The sequence below is a fragment of the Arachis stenosperma genome, chromosome 5 (assembly GCF_014773155.1).
Source record: "Arachis stenosperma cultivar V10309 chromosome 5, arast.V10309.gnm1.PFL2, whole genome shotgun sequence".
Lineage (NCBI taxonomy): Eukaryota > Viridiplantae > Streptophyta > Magnoliopsida > Fabales > Fabaceae > Arachis > Arachis stenosperma.
This window is the reverse complement of record NC_080381.1, coordinates 46,478,228-46,501,016: the sequence shown is the minus strand read 5'-3', so window position 1 is coordinate 46,501,016 and position 22,789 is coordinate 46,478,228. Positions and strand designations below refer to the sequence as shown.

The 22,789-nt window shown below is 37.2% G+C and overlaps 2 protein-coding genes across 4 annotated transcripts; one reads left to right on the top strand and one right to left on the bottom strand.

Moving 5' to 3' along the window:
• Nucleotides 1-11,233: 11,233 nt before the first annotated feature.
• LOC130980763 (protein MAIN-LIKE 1-like) lies at nucleotides 11,234-12,700 on the bottom strand. Its single transcript, XM_057904411.1, has 3 exons — nucleotides 12,623-12,700; nucleotides 11,322-12,088; nucleotides 11,234-11,237 (listed from the first exon to the last, which is right to left on the bottom strand). The coding sequence occupies exons 1-3, from the start codon at nucleotides 12,698-12,700 to the stop codon at nucleotides 11,234-11,236; spliced, it is 849 nt and encodes a 282-aa protein (XP_057760394.1).
• Nucleotides 12,701-16,297: 3,597 nt separating this feature from the next.
• LOC130981797 (transcription factor MYB124-like) lies at nucleotides 16,298-22,381 on the top strand. Of its 3 annotated transcripts, XM_057905503.1 has the most exons (13): nucleotides 16,299-16,459; nucleotides 17,163-17,415; nucleotides 17,517-17,563; nucleotides 17,678-17,734; nucleotides 17,875-17,947; nucleotides 18,192-18,247; nucleotides 18,345-18,524; nucleotides 18,602-18,783; nucleotides 18,920-19,062; nucleotides 19,327-19,720; nucleotides 19,948-20,093; nucleotides 21,019-21,069; nucleotides 21,626-22,380. In XM_057905503.1, the coding sequence occupies exons 2-13, from the start codon at nucleotides 17,308-17,310 to the stop codon at nucleotides 21,737-21,739; spliced, it is 1,551 nt and encodes a 516-aa protein (XP_057761486.1). In that variant the 5' UTR covers nucleotides 16,299-16,459; nucleotides 17,163-17,307; the 3' UTR covers nucleotides 21,740-22,380. The 3 variants fall into 3 exon arrangements, with proteins under 3 accessions (XP_057761488.1, XP_057761486.1, XP_057761487.1); XM_057905505.1 differs by having other exon boundaries at nucleotides 16,298-17,415; nucleotides 17,517-17,597; nucleotides 21,626-22,381; XM_057905504.1 differs by lacking the exon at nucleotides 21,019-21,069 and having other exon boundaries at nucleotides 16,304-17,415; nucleotides 21,626-22,379.
• The last annotated feature ends 408 nt before the right edge of the window (nucleotides 22,382-22,789 follow it).

Sequence of the window (22,789 nt, the reverse complement as noted above, 5' to 3'; positions counted from 1 at the left end):
AAGTGCATGGATGAATCCATCATCCTTGGCAGACCCTTCCTAGCCACAGCAAAGGCTGTGATTGATGTTGATAGAGGAGAGTTGATCATTCAAGTGAATGAAGAATCCTTGGTGTTTAAGGCCCAAGGACATCCCTCTATCATCATGGAGAGGAAGCATGAAGAGCTTCTCTCAAAACAGAGCCAAGCAGAGCCCCCACAGTCAAACTCTAAGTTTGGTGTTGGGAGGCCACAACCAAACTCTAAGTTTGGTGTTGAACCCCCACATTCAACTCTAAGTTTGGTGTTGGGAGGTTCCAACACGGTTCTGAGTATTTCTGAGGCTCCATGAGAGTCCTCTGTCAAGCTAATGACATTAAAGAAGCGCTTGTTGGGAGGCAACCCAATGTTTTATAGTTAACTATTTTCTTTTGTTATTTTATCTTTTTTGTAGGTTGATGATCATAAGAAGTCACAAAATCCATTGAAAAGCAAAAACAGAATGAAAACAGGAAGAAAAACAGCACACCCTGGAGGAAGAAGTGCTGGCGTTTAAACGCCAGTAAGCCTAGCAGTTGGGCGTTTAACGCCCAGTCTGGCACCATTCTGGGCGTTTAACGCCAGAAAGGGCACCAGACTGGCGTTAAACGCCAGAAAAGGGCTACAACCTGGCGTTAAACGCCAGGAATGGGCACCAGCCCGGCGTTTAACGCCAGAAATGGCTCAAAACGTGGATTTTGATGCCATTTGGTGCAGGGATGACTTTTCCTTGACACCTCAGGATCTGTGGACCCCACAGGATCCCCACCAACCCCACCACTCTCTCCTTCTTCTTCACCCATTCACCAATCACCTCAACATCTCTTCAACACTCACATCCATCCTTCATAAACCACCACTTCTCCCCCTTTTGGCCGAACCACAAAGCCATCTCCCTCTCCCCTATTTCTTCTTCTTCTACTCTCTTCTTCTTCTTTTGCTCGAGGACGAGCAAACCTTTTAAGTTTGGTGTGGTAAAAGCATTGCTTTTTGTTTTTCCATAACCATTTATGGCATCCAAAGCCGGTTCAACTGAGAAGGCATGACCTCAAGCCCATCACTAAGAAGAAGATGGAGCAAACAAGAGACCCCTCTCATCAAGAGATCTCTGAGATACCTCAAGGGATGCACTTTCCTCCACAAGACTATTGGGAGCAACTGAACACCTCCCTAGGAGAATTAAGTTCTAACATGGGACAACTAAGGGTGGAGCACCAAGAACATGCCATCCTCCTCCATGAAATTGGAGAAGATCAAAGGATCATGAGAGAGGAGCAACAAAGACAAGGAAGAGACATTGAGGAGCTCAAGCACTCCATAGGATCTTCAAGAGAAAGAAAGAGCCGCCATCACTAAGGTGGACCCGTTCTTTAATCTCCTTGTTCTTTATTTTTCCGTTTTTCGAATTTTAGTGCTTTATGTTTATCCATGTTTGTGTCTTATGATCATTAGTGTCTTAGTGTCTATGCCTTAAAGCTATGAATATGAATCCATCACCTTTCTTAAATGAAACTGTTTTTATCACAAAAGAACAAGAAGTACAGGATTTCAATTCATCTTTAAAACTAGCTTAATTAGTTTGATGTGGTGGCAATGCTTTTGTTTTCTGAATGTATGCTTGAACAGTGCATATGTCTTTTGAATTTGTGGTTCATGAATGTTAAAGTTGTTGGCTCTTGAAAGAATGATGAAAAAGGAGACATGTTACTGAGGATCTGAAAAATCATAAAAATGATTCTTGAAGCAAGAAAAAGCAGTGAATACAAAAAAAACAAAAAAAAAAAAGAAAGAAGAGAAACAAAAAAAAAAAAAAAAAAAAAAAAGAAAAAGAAAGAAATAAAGTTGTGATCCAAGGCAATAAGAGTGTGCTTAAGAACCCTGGACACCTCTAATTGGGGACTTTAGCAAAGCTGAGTCACAATCTGAAAAGGTTCACCCAATTATGTGTCTGTGGCATGTATGTATCCGGTGGTAATACTGGAAGACAGAGTGCTTTGGGCCACAGCCAAGACTCAATAAGTAGCTGTGTTCAAGAATCATCATACTTAACTAGGAGAATCAATAACACTATCTGGATTCTAAGTTCCTAAAGAAGCCAATCATTCTGAACCTCAGAGGATAAAGTGAGATGCCAAAACTGTTTGGAGGCAAAAAGCTACTAGTCCCGCTCATCTGATTTGGAGCTATGTTTCATTGATAATTTGGAGTCTATAGTATATTCTCTTCTTTTTATCTTATTTGATTTTCAGTTGCTTGGGGACAAGCAACAATTTAAGTTTGGTGTTGTGATGAGCGGATAATTTGTACGCTTTTTGGCATTGTTTTTAGTATGTTTTTAGTAGTTTTAGTTTAGTTTTTATTATATTTTTATTAGTTTTTAGTTAAAATTCACTTTTCTGGACTTTACTATGAGTTTGTGTGTTTTTCTGTGATTTCAGGTATTTTTTGGCTGAAATTGAGGGATCTGAGCAAAAATCTGATCCAGAGACTGAAAAGGACTACAGATGCTGTTGGATTCTGACCTCCCTGCACTCGAAGTGGATTTTCTGGAGCTACAGAAGCCCAATTGGCGCGCTCTCAACGGCGTTGAAAGTAGACATCCTGGGCTTTCCAGCAATATATGATAGTCCATACTTTGCCCAAGATTTGATGGCCCAAACCGGCGTTCAAAGTCACCCCAAGAATTCCCAGCGTTAAACGCCGGAACTGGCACCTAATTGGGAGTTAAACGCCCAAACTGGATTAAAAGCTGGCGTTTAACTCCAGAAAACGTCTCTACACGAAATTCCTTCATTGCTCAGCCCAAGCACACACCAAGTGGGCCCGGAAGTGGATTTTTATGTCATTTACTCATCTATGTACACCCTAGACTACTAGTTTTCTATATAGGACCTTTTACTATTGTATTTTCATCGATCTTTGATCATGTTTTGATGATTGAACCCTCATTGGGAGGCTGGCCATTCGGCCATGCCTAGACCTTGTTCTTATGTATTTTCAACGGTGGAGTTTCTACACCATAGATTAAGGTGTGGAGCTCTGCTGTACCTCGAGTATTAATGCAATTACTATTGTTCTTCCATTCAATTCCGCTTGTTCTTTGTCCAAGATATCACTTGTTCTTCAACTTGATGAAGGTGATGATTGACGCCCATCACCATTCTCACCCATGAACAAGGTGACTGACAACCATTCTTGTTCTACAAGCATCTGAGGCTTAGTGAATATCTCTTGGATTCTTCGGAATCTTCGTGGTATAGGCAGGACCTGATGGCGGCATTCAAGAGAATCCGGAAGGTCTAAACCTTGTCTATGGTATTCTGAGTAGGATTCAATGATTGAATGACTGTGACGTGCTTCAAACTCCTAGCAGGCGGGGCGTCTGGTGACAGATGCAAAAGTATCGATGGATATTATTCCGGCCTGACCGAGAACCGACAGCTGAATTCCGCTATGCCGTGACAGGACATATGCAATCGCTTTCACTGAGAGGATGGGAGGTAGCTGCTGACAACAGTGAGACCCTACACGAGCTTGCCATGGAAAGGAGTAAGAAAGGATTGGATGAAGACAGTAGGAAAGCAGAGAGACGGAAGGGAAGGCATCTTCATACGCTTATCTGAAGCTCTTACACCAATGATATACATAAGTATCACTATCTTTATCTTTATGTTATTTTCGTTCATCACCATTATACATTTGAGTCTGCCTGACTGAGATTTACAAGATGACCATAGCTTGCTTCATACCACCAATCTCCGTGGGATCGACCCTTACTCGCGTAAGGTATTACTTGGACGACCCAGTGCACTTGCTGGTTAGTTGTGCGAAGTTGTAGTGATAACAATTTCGCGCACCAATCACCTGTCCCGAATAGAACCAGTGGAAGGGGCGTCCCTCCCTCTCACTGAGATCTCTGAAACCTTTCCGGATGAGCAACTGCTGGCCGTCCAGGAAGTGCCATGGTTTGCAGACATTGCAAACTACAAGGCAGTGAGATTCATACCCAAAGAGTACAGTAGGGTGCAATCAAAGAAATTAATCACAGATGCAAAGTACTATCTTTGGGATGAACCATATCTCTTCAAGAGATGTGCAGACGGAGTAATCCGTAGATGTGTGCCTAAAGAGGAAGCACAGAAGATCCTTTGGCATTGCCATGGATCACAGTATGGAGGACATTTTGGAAGTGAGCGAACAGCCACAAGAGTCCTCCAAAGTGGCTTCTATTGGCCTACTCTCTATAAACTCCCGAGCATTGTGCTTAATTGTGACAGTTGCCAAGATCAGGCAACCTACCTCACAGTTATGCCATGCCTCAACAAGGGATCTTGGAGATTGAGTTGTTTGATGTATGGGGCATTGACTTCATGGGACCTTTCCCACCATCATACTCAAACACTTATATTCTGGTGGCAGTGGATTATGTATCCAAATGGGTGGAGGCTATTGCAACACCCACTAACGACACTAAAAAAGTGTTGAAGTTCCTCCAGAAACATATCTTCAGCAGATTTGGTATCCCTAGAGTGCTAATCAGTGATGGGGGCACTCATTTCTGTAATAAACAGCTTTATGCTGCTCTGGTACGTTATGGAGTCAACCACAGGGTAGCTACTCCATATCATCCACAAACTAATGGGCAAGCTGAAGTCTCAAATAGAGAACTCAAAGAATCCTGGAACGGACTGTAATTAACCGTAGAAAGGATTGGGCAAGAAGCTTGGATGATGCTCTGTGGGCATACAGAACAGCATTTAAGACCCCTATAGGGACCTCTCCATACCAGCTTGTGTATGGAAAGGCGTGTCACTTGCCAGTGGAACTGGAACACAAGGCCTACTGGGCAACCAGATTCCTGAACCTTGATGCCAAGTTAGCTGGAGAAGACGATTGCTCCAGTTAAATGAGCTAGAGGAATTTAGACTCAATGCTTTCGAAATACAAAAATTTACAAAGAGAAGCAAAAAGATGGCATGATAAGAAATTGTCATCCAGAGTCTTTGAGCCAGGACAGAAAGTTCTGTTATTTAATTCAAGGCTCAAATTATTCCCTGGGAAATTAAAATCCCGGTGGAGAGGTCCATATGTCATTACAAACGTATCACCATATGGATACATAGAGCTTCAGGATAATGACTCTAAAAAAAATTCATTGTTAATGGACAAAGAGTCAAACATTATCTTGAAGGCAATTTTGAGCAAGAATGCTCAAGACTGAGACTTAATTGAAGAATCAGTGATAGTCCAGCTAATGACATTAAAGAAGCGCTTGCTGGGAGGCAACCTAGCCAATCACAAAATTTAATTTTATTCATTAATTAAATTTATTTTGTTTCAGGTATATATCAAGTATCTTCAAAGGTGAAATATCAAATAATTGAAGTCACAAAGTTACAAGGAAATTTGGAAGCTCACTGGCATAAAAAAGCCAGTGAGAAATACTTTGGGCGTTAAACGCCCAAAAGAAGCTCCCACTGGGCGTTTAACACCAGTAAGGGTAGCCATCTGGGCGTTAAACGCCAGAAAGGAGCATCTTCTGGGCGTTAAACGCCAGAAAGATGCACCTTCTGGGCGTTTAACGCCAGTCTGCTAGCATCCTGGGCGTTCAGAAAAACGCCCAGTGAAGAAGGACTTCCTGGCGTTCAACGCCAGAAAGAAGCTCCAAATGGGCGTTGAACGCCCAGGAGAAGCACCATGTGGGCGTTGAACGCCCAAAACATGCACCACATGGGCGTTCAACGCCAGGATGATGGGATGGAGGTTTTTCGTTTTTTATATAATTTTTCAAAATTTTTATGTTTCATTCATGATTTCTTGCATAAACATATTTTAAATCACTTTCAATTCCAAAAGTTTTATCCTAACTTCTAAAATCACTTTTTCGAAATATTAAATATATCTTAATCCATAAGCCAAATGGCTTTCCAATTCAATCCATCATCTTTTCAAATTTGTTTCCAACACATCTACTATCTTTAAAATCTTTTTCTAAATTAAAAATTTCAATTCTATCTTTTAAAATTATTTTTCATATCTTTCTCCTTTTTTTTAAAAAATTATATCTTTTTCTAATCATATCTCTTAACATCATATCTTCTATCCTATCTCTTTCTTATTTTTCGAAATTAACCCACCCCCTCCCTATATCTTGTGTTCGGCGACTTCCTCCTCAACACCATCCACACCTGCTCTCCTTCATTCCCTCTTCTTTCTTCTCTTTTTGCTTGAGGACAAGCAAAGCTCTAAGTTTGGTTGTGTTTTACCCGTGATCACAAAAACTATTGTGTCTCTTGATCATGGCCCCTAGAGGAAAGCAACCACCCAAAAGGGCAAGGAAAAGAGCAATCCAAGCCCCTGGAATCAAGGGAAGTTCTTAACTAAAGAACATTCACCATTACTAAAGATAATGAGTCACAGATCATGATCCCGGAAGTCAGATTTGATCTGAAAGAAGATGAATATCCGGAGATCCAAGAGCAGATTCGAATAGGAATTGGGAAATTCTGGCCAATCCTGAACGAAAGTGGGAAGGAACATGGTTCAGGAATTCTATGCTAATCTATGGCAGACAGAAAGGCAAAGAATCATTGGAGCGGCTCTCTTTGACCATAAGACTGTAGTCAGAGGAAAGATCATTCATACAATGCTGACAAGATCAGGAGATATTCAAGATTCCTCAACTGAAGGATGACCCAGACTCCTTTAATAGGAGAATGATGAGGGTCAATAAAGGATTGGACAGGATCTTGGAATCATGATTCACTGCATGCAAGGAAAAGAAGTGGAAGTCCATCTGATCTCATGTGAGCTATATAAAATTGCAAACAAAAATTCCAAGGACGCCAAATTGGCTTATCCAAGCCTAATTTCCATGCTTTGCAAAGATGCTGGAGTGAAGATGGGAATAACTGAATATATCCTAATTGAAAAGCCCATTACTGAATATCAATGGTCAGACAACAGCAACAAGATGATTCAACCAAGAGGAGAGCACAAGAAGCCCTCCCAGAACCCCCAATTCGAATACTGGGAACATCTTGAGGCTTCTATTTCCAGATTGCAAGAAGCTATGGATCAAATAAAGGAAGAACAGAATAATCAAAGTAGCATGATTTGCAAACTGCTCAAGGAACAGGAGGAGCAAGGGCGTGATCTAAGGGAGCTGAAGCGCCAAAAATTAATCCCTGAAAAGTGCTCCATAGATTAAAAGAACATCTACTACTCAAAACAACAGGTTTGCTGAGTTCCATTTTCCTGCTTTAATTTAGTGATAGCGTTTTTTTATTATTTTATTGAAATTCACCTTAGGAGATATTTAGTAGTAATTAGTATGTCTATTTTGATTTTATTTCCAATTAAGCTATAGTTTATTTTTCTCATCATCATCAGGCATGAATAAAGTAGTAGATTTTATTTTAGAATAAAGAAGTAATCTATATTTTTCGAGTTCTTAATAATAAATTTATAATTAATTATATGTGGTGGCAATACTTTTTGTTCTCTGAATGAATGCTTGAACAGTGCATAATATGTACTTTGAATTTGATGATATTGGCTCCTGAAAGGATGAGGAACACGAAAAATATCATTGATGATCTGAAAAATCATGAAATTGATTCTTGAAGCAAGAAAAAGCAGTTCAAAAAAAAATATATTCACAGCCATGAGCACTAGCCAAGAGTAAAAAGGATCCAGGCTTTGAGCATCTATGGATAGGAGGGCCCAAGGAAATAAAATCCAGGCCTAAGCGCTAAATCAAGCTGTCCCTAACCATGTGCTTGTGTCATGAAGGTCCAAGTGAAAGCTTGAGACTGAGTGGTTAAAGTCGTGATCCAAAGCAAAAGAGTGTGCTTAGAGCTCTGGACACCACTAATTGGGACTAGCAAAGCTGAGTCACAATCTGAAAAGGTTCACCCAGTTATGTGTCTGTGGCATTTTGTATCCGGTGGTAATACTGGAAAACAAAGTGCTTAGGGCCACAGCCAAGACTCATAAAATAACTGTGTTCAAGAATCAACATACTACACTAGGAGAGTCAATGATACTATCTGAATTCTGAGTTCCTAAGGATGCCAATCATTCTGAAATTTAAAGATACAGGGAGATGCCAAAACTGTTCAAACAAAAGCTACAAGCCCCGCTCATCTAATAAGAATCTAAGCTTCATTTAAAACTCTAAAATATTATTACTTCTTTATTTCTGTTAAAACCTATTTTATTTATCTAGTTGCTCGAGGACAAGCAACAGTTTAAGTTTGGTGTTGTGATGAGCGGATATTTTATACGCTTTTTGGGGGTAATTTCATGTAGGTTTTAGCATGTTTCAGTTAATTTTTAGTAAAATAATATTAGTTTTTAAGCAAAAATCATATTTCTGGACTTTACTATGAGTTTGTGTGTTTTTCTGTGATTTCAGGTATTTTCTGGCTGAATTGAGGGAGCTGAGCAAAATCTGACTTAGGCTGAAAAAGGACTGCTGATGCTGTGGATCCTGACCTTCCTGCACTCGAAATGGATTTTCTGGAGCTACAGGAGTCCAATTGGCGCGCTCTCAACGGCGTTGGAAAGTAGACATCCAGGGCTTTCCAGCAAATATAATAGTTCATACTCGAAATGGATTTTCTGGAGCTACAGGAGTCCAATTGGCGCGCTCTCAACGGCGTTGGAAAGTAGACATCCAGGGCTTTCCAGCAATATATAATAGTTCATACTTTGCGCAAGGATAGACGACGTAACTTGGCGTTAAACGCCAAGTTCATGCTGCTGTCTGGAGTAAAACGCCAGAAAAACGTCATGATCCGGAGTTGAACGCCCAAAACACGTCATAACCTGGAGTTTGACGCCAAGAAAGGCCTTTACACGTGGAAAGCTTTAGTCCAGCCCCAGCACACCAAGTGGGCCCCAGAAGTGGATTTCTGCACCAATCTTAGTTATTCATTTTCTGTAAACCTAGGTTACTAGTTTACTATTTAAACAACTTTTACAGACTTATCTTGTACCTCATGACATTTTCAGATCTGAATTACATACTTTTGACGGCATGAGTCTCTAAACTCCATTGTTGGGGGTGAGGAGCTCTGCAGCGTCTCGATGATTTAATACAATTCCTTTGTTTTCCATTCAACACGCTTGTTCTTATCTAAGATGTTTATTCGCGCTTAACTGTGGAGAAGGTGATGATCCGTGACACTCATCACCTTCCTCAATCCATGAACGTGTGCTGACAACCACCTCCATTCTATCAGAAGATGAATATCTCTTAGATTCCCCAACAGAATCTTCGTGGTATAAGCTAGATAGATGGCGGCATTCATGAGAATCCGGAAAGTCTAAACCTTGTCTGTGGTATTCCGAGTAGGATTCCAGGATTGAATGACTGTGACGTGCTTCAAACTTGCAACCTGCTGGGCGTTAGTGACAGACGCAAAAGAGGGATCTATTCCAGTAGGAAGCGGGAACCAACCGGTGATTGGCCGTACTGTGACAGAGTGCGTGAGCATTAGCTTTCACTGCGAGGATGGGAAGTAGCCATTGACAACGGTGACACCCTACATAGAGCTTGCCATGGATAGACCTTGCATGTGAGAAGAGGATCTCAAGGAAGAGTTGAAGTTCAGAGAACAAAGCATCTCCAAAACTCCAACATATTCTCCATTATTGCACAACAAGTAACGCTAGTATTCTTTATTATTCCAATATATTCCACAATCCTTCATAAATAAATAACTCTATTGTTCAAGTAATCCAAACAATTTTGTGACATCCTAACTAAGACAAATAAAATAAACATTGATTGCTTCAAGCCAATAATCTCCGTGGGATCGACCCTTACTCACGTAAGGTATTACTTGGACGACCCAGTGCACTTGCTGGTTAGTTGTGCGAATCACAAATTCGTGCACCAGACGCCTAACCCGCCTCGGTCTCTGATCTGCCGCTGGTGCTGATGGCTGTGCGGGAACAGCGCTAAACGCTGATGCAGGTGTCCCTCCTAACGTGAACCAGGGGTCAGACGGAGATGCTGCAGGCTGGTTGAGGTCAACAGGCATCTGAGGCTGAACGTCGTCAATCCGTGGCTGCTGATCAGCGAACTGGGCAGGGTCATCAGGCATCTGTGGCCTATAATGAGTACCATCGTCATCCCTGAGCATGTCTGCTATATCCCTGTAGAACTCTGACTCAGTAACGGGATCATCGATCTCCATCCCGACAGCAGCCGTAGTAAACTCAGCAAATGCATGTGGGGCCACGTCTGCAAAGACCTGAGAGCTACTACCCACATCGAAGGTAGGCTGATCCATAGCTGAGGCTGAACCAACTACATCCTCACCAACAACGTGCTGAGTGCCATCATCCTCAGCGGATGGTCCTCGACCTCGAGCCCCTGCACGACCATCCCGCCCAGGCTGACGTCTGCCTCTACACCGAGGAAAACGATAATCCACTGCATCCACATGCTCAGGTCCAGGGAGGTCCTCCTCCAAACGGTGGGCGAACTCACGCCACTCTCGATCCGTGGTCCGGGTGCCTATTCGGCGACGCCGATCGACTCGCCTGTTGTCTGGTCTGTCGTAGACGTGCACCCTGGGAGGAGCCTGGGACGACCCTCTGTGACGTGCCTCCTCAGACAACAAAATCGGCCTCGGATCCTGGAATGCAACATCCGGGGATAGGAATCTGTGCGCCACACGGCACCACCAATCCAGGTACTCTGATGATGGACCGGGGTCAAGGACTCGATCAACCCATATCACTGACTGAAGCCGATTCTCCCAAAACTGATGCCACTCCCAGTAATACGTGGGGAACCAGCGGTCACCACCCCTGCCATCCTTTGCATGTAGCCAATCTATGTTCAGAGCCGGCTGAGGGAGATGCTGAACACCGTCGAACTAAGGTAGGACCCTATCGACCTGATGCCACTCAATCGCCGCAAAATATATCAGGCTAGTGATGACAGTCCAAAGCCTACGGTGCTCCTCAACTAGTATCTCTGGATGAATAACAGCAGCAACCTCGACAGAAGAATAAGGCTCCCACACAAACTGTATCGAAACAGTTACAATGTCGTTAGAACATGACATATAGCATAAACCAATGCAAGTAAGAGCAATAACTAAATGACTCACATCATGGACACGCAATCGATCCAATGAAAGGCGTGCAGAAGCTAATCTGTGGGCCCCTCCATCGTTTCTCGGCATAAACGTGGCCTACCTACGATTTTAATTCAAATGATGTCAAAACGAAGAATAACACATGATGTTTAACAATTCAAGAACCGAAAATATAAAACCAAACCTGGAAGCAAGAGGAAACCCAAATCTATCAAAGCCACTCGGCCTAAGAGTGGGAAACCTCCAGAAAATCCAAGACTGTAGAAGCTGTAGCGGCCCAGCCAAGTTAACAACGTTTCTGTTTGTTCCACGACAAAGACATCTATACAGCCAGGCCAGTGCAGCCGAGCCCCAGCTATATCTACCCAAGTCGTCCAACGATGCCAAATAAGGCAACCAGCGAAGGTGGACCCTGTTTGCATTCTTGTCCGCAAACAGCTGAGAGGACAACAGCATCAGAATATAAGCACGAGTGTATACACGCACGGTCTCATCACTAGCATCTTCTGGGAGTACCTGGAACCTTTCATGGAACCATGTGTAGCACACTGTCATCTGCTTAACTTTACTCTGTGGAGGTAACTCCCCAAACAACTCCCGGAACCACACCCATGCTGGTCTACCGTGTTCCATCAGATTCTCAAACTCGGTCAGGCACCCACTAACGGGCTCACCATCGATCGGCAAACCAAGCTGATATGCCACATCTTGCAAAGTGATACTGCACTCACCAAAAGGCATGTGGAAGGTGTGTGTCTCAGGACGCCACCGCTCAATGAATGCGCTAAGGAGAGGCTCATCAACCCAGAACCACTGACTGTTAAGTCTAGCCAAATGATACAAGCCCGCTGTCTCTAGATAGGGTATAATCCGGTCGTGTAACGGCATATTTTGTTGTCTTCTGACGCCGCTAATAACCCTAGCAGGCTGCAAAATGTGGGTAACAAAATCCTTCAACAGACATCAATCACTAATACAAATAAACATAACTTATAAAGAATTACTAGAATAACAATAAAAATAAAAAAATTAAATTCTACTAATAATAACCATGGTAATAGCAATTTCTAACCAACAAGTAATATTTTTACTAACAATAACAATAATAATATTAATATTTATATAAATAACTCTACTCAGAATAACAATAAGGATAAACGTAATAAAATATATTTTTACCTACAATAATCCTAATAATATCCATATTTATATAAATAATATTAGTAGAAATAACATTAAGAATAAAAAAAATAAAATATTCTTACTAACCCTAACCATAATAATATCAATTTCTATATAAACAATTATATTTTTATTAACAATAACCATAACAATATCAATATTTATATAAATAATATTAATCAGAATAACAATTCAAATAAACATAAAAAAATATTTTTACTAACAATAACGCTAATAATGTCAACATTTACATAAATAACATTACTAACAATATTAATAATAATGTTAATAATAATAACTTACCTCTTCATCGAGGTATCCTGCTACGTGAGCAACGCCATTTAGTCGGTACAAGCGATCCTCAGACTCCATTGGCTCCATCGGATTCCTCCTTCAAACCTTCAAAGCTCTTCCTAATTCCTCTCAACACAACAAGCTTCAAAATTTTTTGGGTGACACAAATGATCCGTGAAAGCCTTCAGCGGATTACGTTTTTATAGGCTACAATGCATAAACCGTGGGAGGTTAGAGGGTTTTATGCTTATTGAAACTTCTTCATAAATCGCGGTAGGTTACCGGATTTTATATTCATAGTGTTTTCTTCATAAACCGTGGTAACCTACCACGGTTTATGCATGCCATGCATTGCTCCTAAACCGTTGGGACCTCCCACGGTTTACGTTTAAACTCAAAACCGTGTTAATTTCCCACGGATTACATAGAATTGGTTTTGCACATTAACGTAACAGGATTCCATTTTATGTATTTGGGTAAAGATTTGAAGCATTTTATTTATTTCAGTCAATTGCCCTAAATTGTATTTGTTTGGTCCAATGATATTGAAGAGTAGAGACATGGGGTGTTTTGGGAATTAATGAATAGGTTACTTTTGGCGGGAGATTCGGGTGTCAAGACAGGGAACAATGAGGTGGCCATCTTGTAGGTTTATGCCAATCTTATTAGGGCTCCACCAATTTCAACATTTAAAAAGCAAATATTATTATTCTTATTTAATAGATTAAGAAAAAGTTTAAAAGACGAATTAGAGTGTAGTCAATTTGAAACTAACTAACTAAAAAATAATTTTTATTTTTAATTTTAAAATTTAAAAAAATTAGAATAATAAATTTTTTTGGTATAATAAATTTATTTTTTAACTAATTGATTCTAAGTTAATTATCTTCTAATTATTTTCCAATGGAATCGTTAGATTAATAATAATAATAAGGTGGCTCTCACTCTTGCAAACCCTTCTCTTTTTAATTTTGAACCCTCCACGTGTCACACGACCGTTTTGTCTGTCCACGTAGGACATGGTGGATCTGGTAGGTAAAACCGTTTTGTTTATAGGAGCAACACCAGAAAGTTAATTAAGATAATATGTTATTAGTACCACTAAAAACTATGGTTAAACATAAACACCCCCTTTTCATTTCTTGTTTTGCTGCTTTTAAGTACATTGAAGTTGATGGAAGGGTTTAGTGGGTTAATTTCTTTCTTTTGTCTTTTTTTTTCCTTTTTCTCTCTCCACAAACATACGTGCTTTAATTTGTTACATTTGTCTACCTATATATATATATATATATATTATATATATATATTATATATATATATATATATATATATATATATATATAAAGTACTAGGATAAAAATATATATTATTAATTAATCGCTACTAATTAATATCTTCAAATTCAGATTTATCATAATCCGTATAAGCTAATTTGAGACCCATGATGATGTCACATAATGTTTGAACTTAAATTGGATTAAAGAAAGTTTAAGTGTATACTAAATTCCAGCATTGTTAGGTTTAGGTCACTTCGCTGTGGGCTCATGTTATATAGTACTTAATATTGCTCTTTCCGTCACGCCGTTTTGATGATTATATTTTTCCAATTTTTAAGCAATAGGGTTTCTTCCATTTTGGGATATCAATATTTTAATTGATCTTAATTAATTTAGCTTCCCTTGTATTTTTGGCTATGCAAATGTTAAGGTTGGGGTCATTTTCCCAATACCGGACAGAAGAAATTAAAGTTGGACTTTAGTTTATTATGAACGCTCGAATTTGAATTTTCCAATCTTGAATGGTACCCTTTTGACGTAATGCTGCTTAGAATCGACCCACAAGGTAAATTCAAATAAGCAAGGGAAAAGTCCTTATAATTTTTTTTTCAAAGTTAGGAGTGAGACTCGAATCCACAATTTTTAGATGAGTATGCAAAAATAATATCATTTGAGTTATAGTTTATTGGCGAAAAATCCTTATAATTATATGATCCATCTTTATCCCTCTTTATTAGTATTTTTTATTAATTAGATAAATTTTAATTTTCTATTTTTTACTATAATTTATATGAATAATTGATACTTAAACGTAACTTGTTAATTAAGTTAATTATTTGAAATTTAAAAAATTAAAAAAATAAAAATTCAAAGCCTATTAATTTACTTCTTAACTCTAATATCAAATTATTTTTTTAAGAGAAACACATTAATACTCGACTTTACCTCTATAATAAGAGTATTGCATACATTAACATTTGCTTATATATAGAGTTTAACTTTTTTTTTTAAGAAAATAAAAATAGATATTAGACATTTTTGTGTGTTTAAATGTCGTATTATTACAAAATAGTAGCATTTTTATTTACTCATGTTTGAAAAAATTAGTAAATATACAATATTATATTTTATACAGTGTTACACCAAATAGTATATATATAAGATTAATAATATACATCAAATTATATTCATCCTATGAGACGTTATATATATATATATATATATATATATATATATTTTGGTGTCTATATTATCATCCTTTATCCTTGATCAAATTTGATCAAATTTAATGAAGCGCATGAAGATATCACGAGCCATTTAATTCCAATGCAAAAGACAAATGGTTTGATGAGGTTTGAGGATGCAACGCTCACATTGGTTAGGTCACGTACCTTCTCATGGATTCTTAAAATATCACAAATTAAAATTCAAATATAACATACTTACTAAGAATATGAATGTGTATATATATACATATACTCTACCCCTCCCCTATCACTTAGCTTGCATCATTTGCATGCAATAGTTGATCAGAAATTGTTTACTTTTTCTACTGCAATATCATCATCATAGCATGGTAAATTGGTGAGTACCTCTTTTACTTTAAAGTGCGTAGTGGAGAGTGAGAGTACAGTAGTCTACGCCAACATAATACACAATGCACGCACCTTCTCATAAAATAAATTCCGGGTCATATTCAAACATTTCCTTCATACCCCCTCACTATACGTTACCTCTTTAATTTATTGCTAAAATTGAATTATATGATTCTTTATATATTTGTTCACCCCATTTCACTATTGTTTATTAATGAATAATAAAGATTTTTCTTTTTACTATTTCTCTTTTTCTATTATAATAAAAAAATTAATTTTAATATACTTACTATATAAAATTATTTATTATACGATCTCTTAAACAAATTTATTTTTCTGAATAATCATTCATGCAGCATATAACCAAATATGCAAAAAAGTAAAATAGTTTTTTTTTGTTCTTTCTTATCTTGACAATATTTATTTATTTATTTTTCAAATAAATGTAAAAGATTTAATACTAAAATATCAACTGAATTATATCATAATGTATAATTAAATAAAGATTTAATTTTAATATATTGACATTATAAAATATTTTAAACATTAAATACATATGTGTAAAATATTTTACATTATTAAAAGTATATTAAAATTAAATTTAATTTATTTAATTAAATTTTTATATAATAATTTTCAACTATCAACTTTCATATAAAATCAACTCTACTAATGGAGTTCCTAACATTTTCCAATCTATGTGACCCTTTGTGGAAAAATATAAAATAGAAAAATTAAAGACGAGAAAACAGTTTGGGAGGGTGACCCATGACTCACTCCCTAGTACACTGTCTCTACTCGCACTGTTCCATCTAACTAAACTAAGAAAAGTCTCTGATTCAATCGAATGTCCTCTCTCTCTCTCTCTCTCTCTCTCTCTCTCTCTCTGATGCCATTGTTTTCTCTCTCTGGATTTTCAGTCTCCGCCCAGAATATAGCAGAGATCTCTCAAAATCACAACATTCTTAGTCGAGGTACTTGTCTATGTCTACTTAACCAACGTTGAACAAAAACACCAACTTTTTTCTTTTCTTTTCTTTTTCCGTTTAAATTCCCAAAGTTGTTCAAATTTTAGATCTATCACCACCACCTTTTCTGCCTCATCAATTGCATACTCCACCAAAATACTACACATACATAACATTCACCCTCTCTCTCTCTCTCTCTCTCTCGGGTTTCGGAAAAATAGATTTTGATCGAAACCCATGAACCCTTATAGTACCCTTTTATGTATTCTCCATTGCCCATTTTCTATCTCTCTCTCTCATTTCATTTGGGTCTCTCCTAACTTGAGTGTCCTGTTATGTTCTGTTTTGGTTACAGAGAGAATAATAAGATGCTATTTTTCTCTGTGATCAAAGTTCTGAAAAGTTAGAATCCGAGGCCATTTCTTTGGAGGGTACTAACACTAATGATATCCGTTTTGTTTTCATTTTGAGAGCATATGGCTTTTCTCTTATTAAGGTCACTTTTCAGAATGCAATCTTATTCTTATTACGGTTCCCGTTTTGGAACAGTCACTCTTTGTAAAAGTTTGATTTGATGATACACAAGTAACAAGGGGTTTTCTTTTCCTTCTTTCCCCCTCTTTTTGTTTTCTTTTCCTTTTTTTTTAAAATTTTAAAATATCTCTCTCTTTTGTAATAAAATTGCTAAAAGCTTTGGTATATTATAAAGGGAGAGCGTTGGCTTTAGCATGCAACTTGGCTCCGGTAAAAAACAAATAAAAATAAAGAAGGGAGCGTCTCTGATAGAGAGAGCAAGCGCCACGACACTAATAATATAGAATAAACAAAAGAATATTCAAGACACCAAAAAGATCATGCAAGATAATATGAAGAAGCAGAAGCAGAAGCAGGTAGTGGTGGTGGCCAATAATGAAGAATCTAATAAGAAGAAGGAGCATCGCATTGTTATGTGGACTCAAGAGGTTTCATCTTCTCTTACTACACTACAAGTTTTTTCTATTATTGTTTAGAAATGTTTTTGTTTATGATAATTAATTTATATGTTGTGCTATGTGAGTTTCAGGAGGATGATATTCTGAGGGAGCAGGTTGGAATCCATGGAACTGAAAAGTACTCATAACACCACACTTTTTCACTATATTGAGTTATGTAGTGATTTTTTCATATTTGACATGGTTATGTGATGATACTAAGGGATTTCTGGATTGTAATAACTATTTGCAGCTGGGGTATTATTGCTTCTAAATTCAAGGATAAAACTACAAGACAGTGCAGAAGGAGGTGAGGTTTGTTTTATTTATTTGAATTTCAAATTATGATCATGGCTTATTCAAGATGGTTTTGTTTTGATGATTCTTGTTTTATTTGTTGTTTTTCTTTTTTCTCAATCTGATGCTTATTTAAACTTATAAATTAACCAGATGGTTCACTTACTTGAATTCTGATTTCAAGAAAGGGGGTTGGTCACCGGAGGAAGATATGCTCTTGTGCGAGGTAATTAGGAACTTGAATATGACTTTGAAAATTTGGACTTTCATCTTTGCATGCTTCTTTCTGTTTTCTCCATTGATAAGCTGATTGAAAAAGAAGAATCCATTATTTTCTTGAAATTATTGTTTTCCAAACACCCCATTAAACCAACATCTTCTATTCCTAAAGTTCTGCAGATTAGACAAAATGTATCTCACTTGAAATTTATCTTTGTTTTGACATGGTGTGATTGCTATTGTCTCTGTAGGCTCAGAAACTATTTGGTAACCGGTGGACAGAAATATCAAAGGTGGTTCCAGGCAGGTAACCAGAAATTCATTCATATACTTGCATGAAAATTACAATAGAAATGTTAGCAACAACTATTCTTAATACAATGCTTCCCTGCTTTTGTGTGCAGAACGGATAATGCTGTTAAGAACCGGTTCTCCACATTGCGCAAAAAGAGAGCGAAAAATGAAGCATTAGCGAAAGAGAACCACACTTCTTACACCAATTCAAATAATAAGAGGGTTATTCTACAACATGGACATGTTACAGATTCAGCATCAGAATCTGGTGTGTCTACTAAGAAGATGAGGTAGAGTATCATAAACTTCAGTAGCAAAATACACAAAAGATTCTTCATAGAAGAGTGATAACGTTATTGCGATATAGGAGGCCGCATATTCCAGTGGTAGAAGAAAGGATAAACTATGGAGACAGATTACATAAACAAAATGGAACTCAGATAAGTCAGCAGCCAAGAGCGCCATTCGCCGTGCTACCTCCGAACTCTCATAATGTCAACAACTTATCAGATCAGCATGATATCTGCAGTTTGAAGTTTAATGGTTATGGTAATGTTCTTCGGCTGTAAGATGAAAACAAGTAAACACGATGATATATTGATATGTCCAGCCTTTCCTTTCCATGTTTAGTTTTATTTTTCTTTCTTTTGGCTAAATTAACTTTTGGTTTATCTTGCTATTATAGGCCAAAACAAGTTGCAAGGGACATTCCTCAAAAAGGATGATCCAAAGATAAACGCATTGATGCAACAAGCAGAGTTGCTAAGTTCATTAGCTCTAAAAGTTGATGCAGAGAACATGGACCAAAGTCTAGAAAATGCATGGAAGGTGAGGCTTGATAGCTTAATAAGCTAATCACAAAGTATTAATCTTATTATGATCATGTGATAATTTCTTGATAAAAGCATGGATAATGCATAGGCCCACTTTACTTTATGCCACACCATTAGTTAATTATAAGCATTATTCAGTGACTAACTTCTTTGACATTAAAGTCTCAAATATGATGATGAAAACTTTCAGATAATCATAGTAAAGCTTTGACCTTTTCCCCTCTCATTTATCTTCTAATGCCTATGGTATTGATGCCAGGTTCTTCAAGAGTTTCTGAAACGAACCAAAGAGTCTGATGGTCCGAGATGTAAGGTTCCGGATCTACAGCTTGTAGATCTAGGAGATTGGTTGGAGGACTTGAAGAGTAACAGTGAGGGAATTCAACCATGTTGGAGGAAATTTAAATCCATTCAAAACACAAAGTTCTATGAGGACTATAGTTTCGGATTGTATTCTAGGCAAATGGAATTATATGAAGACTCTCCTGGCAGTTCTGAGTACAGCACAGGATCAACTCTCCTCCCTCATTTGGGTGCCGACAACTCGGAACACTCGCTGCATCAGGAAATTGAAACTGAACTCAAGTCAATACACATTGGAGATCAAAAGGAATGTGAGCAAGGTGTTCTTTCTACTGCAACTTTGGATCAAGGTAAGATAGGAATTTTGAGTGAAAGTATTTCTAGTTTACGGGTGACTAACCACATTTTGACTCTATTTCAATTTAAATGATTAGTTTTCTCAACTGGATTTTGAACTAGATTTTCTTTTTCCTCCTAATAATTTCTCAAGAAATAGTTCTTATATCTTAATCTTGATGTCCTAACATTTTAATAAAGAAAGAATAGCTAATTAGTTATGTAATTTTTTCGGTAACAGATGTTTTCGCATTAAATAAGGATCGGATGAACAAAGATGGCATTGTTTCTGCCTCATCAATGACAGAGTTCAGTTCCCCTCTTCAAGTTACACCTCTGTTCAGATCCTTGGCTGCAGGAATTCCTAGCCCTCAATTTTCCGAAAGCGTAAGTTACCTACGCACTCCGAGATTATGAATTAGAATTCGACAGCAAGATAATGGCAGTAATAGATTTTTTAAGCCTGACTATATATACTAATAAACAATAATGGGAAATATGATAAACAGAATTGATACCACTACAAGTAGTATAAGTGGTAGCATTTTTTGGTAGTTATCTAAAAAAATGTAGCTTACATCATTTGGCTGCTGGACTAAGCTGCTCAAAATAATGCAGATTGAAAAAAGGGTATATTTGTTCATAAAATTTAGCAGCACAAGTCAACAGAGGAAGTGATAAACTCAGAATTTGAAATACTAGTAATACATTCTCTTTCAGAACATACTAGAACATAATCTTTATGCAATATTCAGGTATCAAGTTAAAAATTATGGTTAGGTATCTCATCTCTTGCTTTAAACAAGAACTGGTGATATAATTCCTTGGTTCCAAGGGAGATATTTCAGTAACCACATGCAGATTGGCTAAGAAAATGTGTTAATATAATATTGAGCAGTTGACAAAACAAACACATTGGTGAACAACATAATTATAGTGTGTTCATGCTGAATGCTATTGAAGCTGTTAATTATTATCATCATCTCCATTTGTCATTTGGTATATCTATAGAACATTAAGCAGACTATCTACCAAGTACCATGAATACTGCATAAATGGAACTTTAGGAAACTTTCTGCATTTCCTATCGCGGCCGGATTGTGGATGTCATCATGTTACTTAGAATTGTTTCCTGCTAAACCTTTTTAATTATTTTGCTTAAATATGCACTAGTTCCTCAATTTTACACTTTCTAGGTTTTGTCTGTCAAAATTTTCATACAATTCTAGTCCTGCATTTGTAAGCACTACTATAATTATTAATTGGTCCTCAACATTATATGTTAATTGTTAAGTGGTGATATGACAAACAGCGATTCCCATCATTGCCACATCACCACTTAAAATCAAGCTACATTGAGAAGGTGAGAATTGATCTATAATCTTAAGGTTTGGTTTGGTAAAACTTTTTGAAGATGTATTTGTGTAAATTCTTCATTTTGTATTTGGTAAATCGAAATCATGTGCTTGTGCTTGTAGTTTTTAGAAAACAGGAGTGCTTTTGAAAACACTTAAAGTAGAACTTTTCACAGTTAATTTGTGCTTATCAAAATTAAAAGTCTGATATAACTTTATATATTAATTAATTTCCAAATTTAACTTTTATATTTATGTCTATTATAGTCCTTTTTAATTTTAAAAGCTGTTTTGCCAAATACAATTTTTAGTTTGATTTTATCAAACACAAACACATGTGCTACAACTTTTAGAAAATTTCATAAGTTACTCTAGAAAAATAAAAACCTTTATCAAATTGAGCCTAAAAAATGAAGGACTAAACTCGGGCGAAAATAGTCGATGGACAAACTTGGGAACGAAGAACATATTGAAGCCTTATTATTGAACTGCTAGTCTCTATGAGTTGGGCACAAATTAAAACAGATTCTGTTCTTTGACATACCTCTTTTTCTTTTGTTGCAGGAGAGGAACTTCCTCATGAAAACACTTGGAATGGAATCTCCATCCCTCAACAACATAAGCCTAAACCCCTCGCAACCACCACTCTGCAAAAGAGCCCTGCTACAAAGCCTATAATCTCATTCTCTAATCCTTCTAAACTACAAATATCTGCATGTCCTTCTCTCTTCTTCACCCTTGGCAAATCCGGCTTTGCCTAGTTCTCCTTTTACCTCATTCGAGGAAAAAATTTGCAGTTTTGGTAAGCCTGAAAAGTTTTGAAAGCCATTTACCCTCCATCGTCCTCCCAAAATGTTACGGCACATTCTGAGAGGATCTTTAAAACATGTCTAACACTATCCATGCACAAAAAAAGTGTGCATGGTGTGTCATTCTTTTTGGTTTGTTCTGGGTTTGTTTTTTCTCCAATCCAGCTTTTTCTCTTTGGTTTGCTTTTCTTTCTTTTTTTGTACAGAGAATGCTGTGTGATTACTTCGTCGTCCGGAGTGTGTGTATACATCGGCAAATCGCCATCCGTACTACATATAATGAACAGAGAGACATAGATAGAAGAGAGGAAAAAAAATGAAAAAGAAAAAAATAAGAAGAGAGTAAAAGGATTAACCAGTAGGAAATTGGATTCCTATTTGTTATTTTGGGTGTGCATAGGTCATAGAATAAGATTATTCTTTTTTTCTTTATTTGGTTCTGATGTACTGAATCATAATATAGATTGGAGTGGAAATGCATTTGGCTTTGGTGTGCAAAACTACTGTTTTTTCACTTTCTGTCTTAACTCTGATTTAGCAATTTAAACACATTACCAGACATAAATAAATCTTCAAACGAAGTGAAAGAAAATCAAGAACTTTCTCAGCTGGAAAAGAAAAAAGTGCATCTAAATCACTGTTATAATTAATTTGGCTTTCATGGTTTTGTAGTTGTGAATGAAAACTCAACTATGCACTCTTATTCCCGTTTCAGAACATGAAAATGAAGTTCAGATTCACTATCAATGCCAGTGGTACCAAAATGCTAATAACAAATTCATTAAATTTGTGTAACTCATTTTATTATTGCAAAACTTAAGCTCTTAACTGGAGAATAAGCTCAATTTCCTTTATACAAATGATAATAATAATAATAATAATAATAATAATAATAATAATAATAATAATATGAAGAATG